Source organism: Benincasa hispida, chromosome 1, assembly GCF_027475165.1.
Source record: "Benincasa hispida cultivar pf3 chromosome 1, pf3_genome.v1.1, whole genome shotgun sequence".
Lineage (NCBI taxonomy): Eukaryota > Viridiplantae > Streptophyta > Magnoliopsida > Cucurbitales > Cucurbitaceae > Benincasa > Benincasa hispida.
This window is the reverse complement of record NC_143478.1, coordinates 29,344,168-29,352,522: the sequence shown is the minus strand read 5'-3', so window position 1 is coordinate 29,352,522 and position 8,355 is coordinate 29,344,168. Positions and strand designations below refer to the sequence as shown.

Genomic DNA, 8,355 nt, shown 5'->3' with positions numbered 1-8,355 from the left:
ATAGAAAACATGTCTTTAAAAATACTAACGCATGGTTGGTGTATTTAAAAACACATAAATAGTTTTTCAATAAACTTTCATAGATGACATGCATTTAAAACATAACTCATGGTTTGCTTGGAAATTACTTTATAAAACTAGCTAGCATGAGAACAATCTTTCTTTAAAAAGTGGTTTCTTTAAAACATTGTAAATATTTGTCACTCACCTTGGTCGTTTAGGAACCTTTCTCTCTAGAAGTTCCTTGGTTACCTCGGACTCCCTTTTGAACCTTAAGATCCAGATTCAATTTAAAGCTCAGATTACTCATAGTTCTAAGCCTTATCTCGAGATACTTCTTTCTATAAGCATGCTCTAAAATGTCTCAGGAAGCTTACCATAAATTCTTATCTCAAAACTTCTCATGGTTTGGCCGAAATCATCAAAACAGCAAGGCTGGCCTAACCTCATCCGACAGCTCGACCCTTCTGTTGTTTCCTCACTCTCCAGCCCGATTCCTTAGAGCTTCTTCTTCGACAACCCTTCTTTGAAAACTAGACTCTAAGAGCTTTCAAATGGCTTTAAAATCACTCCAAATGCATGAGTATTCTGAGAGATATCCTCGTCCCAAGTTGATACTACTTCCAGACTTCATTGTTCGACAACATCTCCTCGTGTTGGAACTTCATGACGAACGCATGGTCTTGCTACCAACGCTTGTATTCCTTCATCAACGCATAGTCTCCTCCTAATTAGCCCTCTCTTCCTAATGTTCTTTGAAGAGAATTCGAGTTATGATCTAAAAAGAAGTCTTTGGCCCTATTTATAGGCATCCAAAATCTCTCCAAGGCCGACACCTTCTACTCGGCCGCATGTCCAAGTGTCTTTTTCTCACGCTATTAATGCAACCTTCATGCCATCTTCCAAGGTGTCTTCCTCTTCCTTAGTCAACACATAACGCTCAAATTTTCATGTCTTCTTATGCATCCACCTCATTTTCTTGAAGCCCAAGATTTCTCCCCAACAAGCCGCATGTCCGGATGATTTGGCATCACCATTGGCGCATTTCACACTGTTATGGTCGCAAACCATCTTGGCCGATCGCTCCCTCGTATGGCCTATGCGTCAATCTGACCTCAAATGCGTTCATCCAACCTCAAATGCATCCATCTAATCTCAAATGGCACTCCAATTGGGGCAACAAACCTATGTCCGGACACCACCCATTGGTGCATGCGTCAATCCCATCTTTACGCCCTTAAGGATAACCCCAAAACAACACTCTTCAAGCTATTGTCGCCTAACACTTTTCCCCATATGCGACCTACTAACCTTGATTGTGCCATGTCTAATTAACGCGACTTTACCTTGTGCATCCAATTTAAGCAACTTGGTCATATATGCTAAATGCTTGCAAGGCTCATCTTAACCTTAAATTGTTTGGTCGTGCATGTCATTTTCTCTCGCATGACTTTACCTTTGGCCTATGCACTCAACTAGGATTATGACTAACACTCTTCCAACGCATACTATTAGCCTTGTCCTATGTGCTCACATGCCCTCAAATGTCCTTGGCACATAGCGCATCACCAACGCATAACAACCTTTGGGTCAAGCTAGTTCTCAACTCAACACCTCATGGTATAGCTTACCATTGCCTAGGCTCTTACTAATGCGTCCCTTATGACCAATGCATGTATGTCCCTGTTGCTGGTCAATTTCCTTAGTCTCTTGCTCAAGACCAACGCACACTAACTTCATAGGCCTTATGTACTGCCAGCGTTATTAACGCAAAGACATTTCACCATACGTCCACCATGGCTTGTCCCATTTCCTAGCTCATTGTCTAATAATGCTGCCGCATAACACCATCGCATAACGCCTGCGCCTATCGCATAACACACAGCCTACCGCACAGCTCTTGCTCATCGTGTAGCGTCATCGTCTAGCGCTGATGCTAATCGTATTGTTCCAATGCCCCATCACTTAACGCTATCGTCCAACGCATAGTGCTATCATTTAGCGTGATCATTCGCATTATCTAGTGCCGCGCATCTGCTTCATGATCACCTATCGCATTGCTTAGCTTGGCGTATTTACTACACGATCGCCTAATCCAGCACCCGTTCATTACTACACAATCGTCCCGCACGCACACCTTCAACGCCCAACGTCGATGTCCGCATAACTTGAGGCTGCTGCATGTTTTGCTAACCTCTCGAGACATTGGCTGCCGCATGCTTTTCTCTTTGCCACACTTTGGCTTCCTTCAATGCCCAGATAACCTTTGAAATAAGCAAGACCAATGCATGGAATAACACCTAGCCAATTTTCTAGCTTCTAGCGCATGGGTTACACTTAGTCAATTTTTCAAGCTTTACTTAAGAGTCAAGCTTTAAATTCAAACTTTTCTTCTAACTTTTCACACTTCTCTCTACAATTACATATTAATTTCCACATCAACCTACTCACCATACTGGTCTTATTAGGAACATACTCAAGTAGAGAAATTAGGGCTCAGGGTTCACACTTTCCTTTGTCATTGACTTTTGTAGCTGAAGATTGACTCGACTCAGTATTTTCTCAAGCCTGTATTTGATCTCTTAAAGTAATGATTTTATGATCTTGCTCTTCTACAACTTTTATGAGGAGATTTATCTTTCTCTCCATCTCTGCCATCGTCGACTCAACCGCTACGTCAGTCACCATGACAAACACTACATCAAAGTGCGGTTCTTTATCTGATGGATCAGTAGTAGAAGCATAGTTGTCGAACAAGGGATTTTTTTTTATGACGATCCCGCCTTTAGGAGATTTCATCAACTGTTCCCAGATTTTCTCCGTGATGACAGAGCTTATGTAAGTGTCGCTTGCGATGACAACTTTGGATGCAACTTTCTTTAGTGCCATATGTAGATTTGTTGATTTGGGTGACGAAAGAGATATGAGAGGTAGAGAGGTTCCACTGGGCGTGCCAATTTATTCGCACGAGATTTCAAGAAAAATTTATTTCATGGAACTTGAATTTTGTATTTGTATTGATTTTGTGGAAAGTGAGTACAATCTCTAATACATAATATTTTGATCCTTTCAAAATAAATTATAGTCTTTAAGCTGGTTGATCTTCTTGAATGATATGCCTTTGGGCTTGTTGATCTTCTTGGATGATCGGCCTTTGGGCTTGAGGATTTGATTGGGCGATCAGCCTTTGGGCTTGTTAATCTTTTTGGATGATCGGCCTTTGGGCTTGATGATTTTCTTGGATGATTGACCTTTGGGCTTTATGATCTTCTTGGATGATCGGCCTTTGGGCTTGTTGATCTTCTTGGATGATCGGCCTTTGGGCTTGTTGATCTTCTTAAACGACCGGCCTTTGGGTTTGTTGATCTTTTTGAACGATCGACCTTTGGGCTTGTCGATCTTCTTAGATGATCAGTGTTCGCACGAGGCTTCCAGAGAAACTTGTTTCGTGGAGTCAAACTTGAGTTGGTGTTGATGTCGATGTTGATTTGATGCGATGTGGTTCGATCTCTAGTACTTTATCCTCTTATTCTCTCTCGGCTGAATGCTTACGCTTGATGTATAGAAGCGGACATATGAATGTTTTTTAGCTTCGAGTATTGGAAGAATGCTTGTATCTTCAAGGGACTTCGATCTTCAGAATTTTGATATGTCTTATGATGTTCAGAGTTTTAGTGTTTTATGATCTTCAGAGTTTTGATATGTCTTCTGATCTTCAAGGCTTTTGAGGAGTTATGTTTTTTAGATCTTTGCCTTAAATTCCTCCAACCTCCCCTCCAAATGAAGAGATAATGCCTTTATTTACAGAGGTTTCTCGTGGGTCTTACATGAGCTTAGACCTAATTACTTTACTGGGTCAAAATTGGGTTTGGGCTAAAATTGGGCTTGGACCCATTTGTTGTTAGGGCGAAATACTGGGTTTGGGCTTAATCTTTAATTTAGCCCAAAATTTCAGCATGAGTTTGAATTGGGTTGGGCACAAGCAACTTTAATTATTCAGCCCAATTTAGCTTATCATTTTTTCAATAGGCTCGGGCTTTCATTAATGATGTGGCAACTCGTGATTCACCGAAATTTCTCATTCAACAAAGAGTATCGGTGAAATTTTGAAAAGTTCAATGATATTTTTTACATGAATATTAATGGTTTGTGTTCCCATACCAACACTAAGGTCGATATTTTTGAAGTTTTTTATTTTATTTTTAAATTTAAATATATTTTTGAAACAAAATATTAACTGTTTCCATCCAAAACCAATATAAATATAAATATTTTTTATTTTTTCTTAAAATTTAAGGACAATTATTTTAAATGATAAAATGGTTGAAAATATTTTAAGTATAACAAAATATCAATACTTATTATTGACAAATTTATAAATAAGTTGGCTCCTATATTTGAAAACAACCCAAGTATTTTAAAAAAAACTCAAGCCAGTGGCATTCTTGAAAATAAACAGCAAATTTGCTTTAACTTTTCTGAAATTGAAACCCTAGGTTACCGTCCCCCAAAACCTGGCGCCCCTCATGTTTGCCGCCGCAGCTCCTATAAATTTAAAACCCCAAACCATCGTCTTCACTTCGTGCCTGTGTTCTATTGTTCTAATAAAACCCTAGCGGGAACTATCCTTCGGCGTTCGCTCTCTCAGTGACTGAAATGAGACCTCCTCGAGGTAGATACTTGAAACAAGCTGTGCTTTTACTCTTCGTGTTTTATCTTCTTCTCTCTTTGGGTTTAGAAAATGATCTGATGCCTACAATGGAGAATAATAGTTCTAGCGCAATGAATTGTTTTTCTGCTCGTTTCGATAGGTGAATGAGTATGGCCGTTTCCGTTCTTACTACCTACTGAATCTGTTTCTATGCAATATCGTTGGATTGGTTATTTGATAGTTGGTTCATGCTGTATAGTGTTATTTCTTTCTTTTACTTAAAGTCTTTGTTTCCTAGCGTCTCTTTTACTGTGTATGTGTCTTTAAATTGGATAAGTTGGGTATGTGCAGGCCGTGGTGGTGGTGGTGGTGGGTTTAGGGGCAGAGGTGATGGAGGAAGGGGTGGTAGAGGCAGAGGTGGCGGTGGAGGTAGAGGCGGTGGAGGCAGAGGTATGCAAAGCCGTGGTGGTGGTCGCGGAGGTGGAAGAGGTCGTGGTGGAGGAAGAGGAGGTGGTATGAAAGGTGGAAGCAAAGTTGTTGTTGAACCTCATAGACATGAGGGTATTTTCATAGCCAAGGGTAAAGAAGATGCTCTTGTCACGAAGAATATGGTCTCTGGAGAATCTGTCTACAACGAGAAGAGGATATCCGTACAGGTGATTTGCGTCTAACAGTTATTCTGCGACTGAACGTTTGTTAGTTTTCAATAGACATTAATGGATGGGAGTGTTCTTTTGAAAATCTTCAATGATGTGTTTTTGATGTATTATTATTACCTATGAGGAATTCTAGTTAGTATAAATACAAACTGTTTTGGGTGGTTCTGGCACGATAGTCAGTGAATGTAATATTTTTATACTTGAATGATTCATGCAAGTCTATATTGTTAGAGCTTCAACGCCAGCAATCAAGTATACAGATCTTTTCATTTGTTGTGTTTGTAAGCTGTCTGCATTGCTAATTATTTCATATATAATGCCATTCAGAATGAAGATGGAACAAAAATTGAGTACAGAGTTTGGAACCCATTCAGGTCTAAGTTGGCTGCTGCTGTCCTTGGTGGCGTTGATGACATATGGATTGTACGTGCTTTTCACCTCCAATTTGATGTTCTAATCTTTTGGCTGTTTCAGTCTGTAGTTTTCTTTTTTCTTTCTTTCTTCCTAATTATAGCTTGTTTGCTTGTATTGTAGAAACCTGGTGCTCGAGTGTTGTATCTTGGTGCTGCTTCAGGAACTACTGTATCTCATGTCTCAGATGTTGTTGGCCCTGTAAGTAGTTAATCTATGGAGTATCTTTAATAGTCTTCACGAAGTGATAGGTTACTTAACAATTGTTGCTGCTTTCATTTTCAGACTGGTATAGTGTATGCTGTTGAATTTTCCCATAGAAGTGGTAGAGATTTAGTTAACATGGCAAAGAAGCGCACAAATGTTATACCCATCATTGAAGATGCCAGACACCCAGCCAAGTACCGAATGTTGGTTGGTATGGTGGATGTGATATTTTCAGATGTTGCTCAGCCAGATCAGGTTCACTTTTTTTTCTTGTTCTTATTTATCTATATTATTCTTATACGCAAACATGATCTATTTTCTGAATTTTGATTTGCACAGTTCAAATTGTACAATGAATAACATCTTAACTCTTGTTTTTTCTTTTTTTCCATTTATTATCCTTTTTGAAGTTGTATTCAATATTTTGCTTTTCATCTCCAGTTTTCTTCTCGAAAGTTTTGTTTTCATCTTTACTATTCCATCTTTTTAAACATTAAGCCCTTTTCTCCTCAACTTATTTAGCATATGAAGAATTTCTCGGATTCCCCTTCAAGACTTATTGAATGATGCTAGACCCGAGTTTCTGATGCTTGAAGAAATACTTTTGAACTGCCGTGATATTTTTTCCCCAAGTCTTTTAATGGTCTTTCCTTTTGCGACTGTTTATCATCCTATTATATTTCAAACAGACCATTTCAAAACACTCGAAGCTCATTTTCATTCTATCTCTGTGCTTTGTGGTTGGATTGTTAGTTTCCTTGTTCATTTTTCCATTCCTCATGAAATATTTTTGTTATTATTTTGGCATGTCATTTCTATTCCATGCTTTGATTCTAACCAACCAACTTGGTTTCATAGCATGTTTAGCAATAATCTGAAATCTTAACCAATTTCTGACTATTCTACAAGAAATAGCAAATATACCATCATGTTTAGATTTTGGCGTTATCTTTCTAATTCCCCACCCACTCACAAAAAAAAAAAAAATTAGCAAATTCTTATTCATTTCACGTATTTATGCTAACAATTGACTCTGGATGTCCTACAAAAAAAAGATGATGATCTACCCCGAATCAGTTCAGGTTTGGAGGTTTATATTCTATTTAGAGTCTACTAGAAAAAAAAGGAGGAAAGAGTAGAACAATGATCTATATTGTTTAGATCATCTTGTTCAGGAAATGGGATATAAGGGGATTATCCTATAACTTTGTGAGCCTAAGGTTTCTTACCCATTTCCGATCAAAATATATTAGTGCTTGATAATAATTTGATTCCCATTTTTTGGTCATCTGCAGGTATATTTGCTAATGAACATAATGCCATGTATCTATCTCATCATGTTTTTGCCTGGATCTTCTCTTTGTTAAGCATGTGATGAATTACTCGGATTCCCCTTCAAGACATCTTGAATGATGCACAACCCGAGTTTCTGATGCGTCCAAGACTAATAATATCACACTATGATCAACTGTTGAACATCAGTCACTCATTTATGCATCCTTAAACTATTAACTTCGACATTTCAATTTCTTACCTTGACATTCTTTGAACTGTTTTTCATTGCAGGCAAGAATTTTAGCACTTAATGCATCATATTTTCTCAAAGCCGGTGGCCATTTTGTTATATCTATCAAGGTGAGTGAAGAATGATTTCCGTGTTGTTGATAAAGACAAGAAGAAAGCATAACCCGTGAATGGAAGTTAACATATTTCTTTTGGAACTTTTTTTTCAGGCCAACTGCATTGACTCAACCGTTCCTGCAGAGGCAGTGTTTGCAAGTGAAGTTAATAAGCTAAAAGCTGATCAGTTCAAACCAACCGAGCAAGTGACTCTTGAACCATTCGAGCGAGATCATGCTTGTGTTGTTGGTATCTATCGGGCGCCGAAGAAACAGAAGGCTGCAGCTTAGACAGTTCAATTAAACCAAGATTGGAGTTTTAAGAATGCTTTATAGGTACCTGTAGTTTATCCATGTTTCTTATAAGCTAGCTTGTAGCCGAGATCTTGATTTAAAATCCCATATGCGAGTGTAAGAATTTGTCTTAACAATTTTGGTGATTATTGTGGACATAATTAACTGCCGCTTCTTCTTTTTACCCTGTTTTTCATTGCCTTTAACCAAATTATATTCAAGTCGAACTCTAATTTCAAGAAGTTTCAGGCGTTAATTTTTTCTACCCAAAATTTGAAATGCTTTTTTCATTTCAAATTTTCACATCGAAGGTAAGGTTCATAGAAAGGTGTAAGAAGTAATCAAAGGGCCAAGAAGAAATGGTATGGTTGTTCCAACGCGATAGAAAAGATGAATGGTTGTTTTTTCAATCTAAATAATTTGTTGGAATTTTTTTCTAAAAAATGGTCAAATTATTTATTGTAGCAAAAAAAAAATAATAATGATAGGTTTCTATCCATATTTATAAAAAAAT

At 38.1% G+C, this 8,355-nt stretch overlaps 1 protein-coding gene and 2 non-coding genes across 3 annotated transcripts; all 3 read left to right on the top strand.

Moving 5' to 3' along the window:
• Window positions 1–4,480: 4,480 nt before the first annotated feature.
• On the top strand, window positions 4,481–8,025 carry LOC120068308 (rRNA 2'-O-methyltransferase fibrillarin 1-like). The gene is made up of 7 exons (XM_039020031.2): window positions 4,481–4,672; window positions 5,003–5,307; window positions 5,638–5,733; window positions 5,845–5,922; window positions 6,007–6,183; window positions 7,495–7,563; window positions 7,662–8,025. Exons 1-7 carry the CDS (start codon window positions 4,657–4,659, stop codon window positions 7,836–7,838), a joined length of 918 nt encoding a protein of 305 aa, XP_038875959.1. The 5' UTR covers window positions 4,481–4,656; the 3' UTR covers window positions 7,839–8,025.
• LOC120070431 (small nucleolar RNA snoR60) lies at window positions 6,448–6,519 on the top strand. The gene has a single exon (XR_005479925.1). It is a non-coding gene; the product is annotated as a small nucleolar RNA snoR60 (small nucleolar RNA).
• On the top strand, window positions 7,294–7,365 carry LOC120070430 (small nucleolar RNA snoR60). The gene has a single exon (XR_005479924.1). It is a non-coding gene; the product is annotated as a small nucleolar RNA snoR60 (small nucleolar RNA).
• Window positions 8,026–8,355: the final 330 nt, after the last annotated feature.

What these genes read in the sequence shown, in the direction of transcription:
- LOC120068308 (XM_039020031.2), top strand. An exon ending in TCTCAGATGTTGTTGGCCCT is followed by an intron (nt 5,923 to 6,006) that starts GTAAGTAGTTAA and finishes TTTCATTTTCAG; the next exon opens with ACTGGTATAGTGTATGCTGT. An exon ending in ATTTTGTTATATCTATCAAG is followed by an intron (nt 7,564 to 7,661) that starts GTGAGTGAAGAA and finishes CTTTTTTTTCAG; the next exon opens with GCCAACTGCATTGACTCAAC.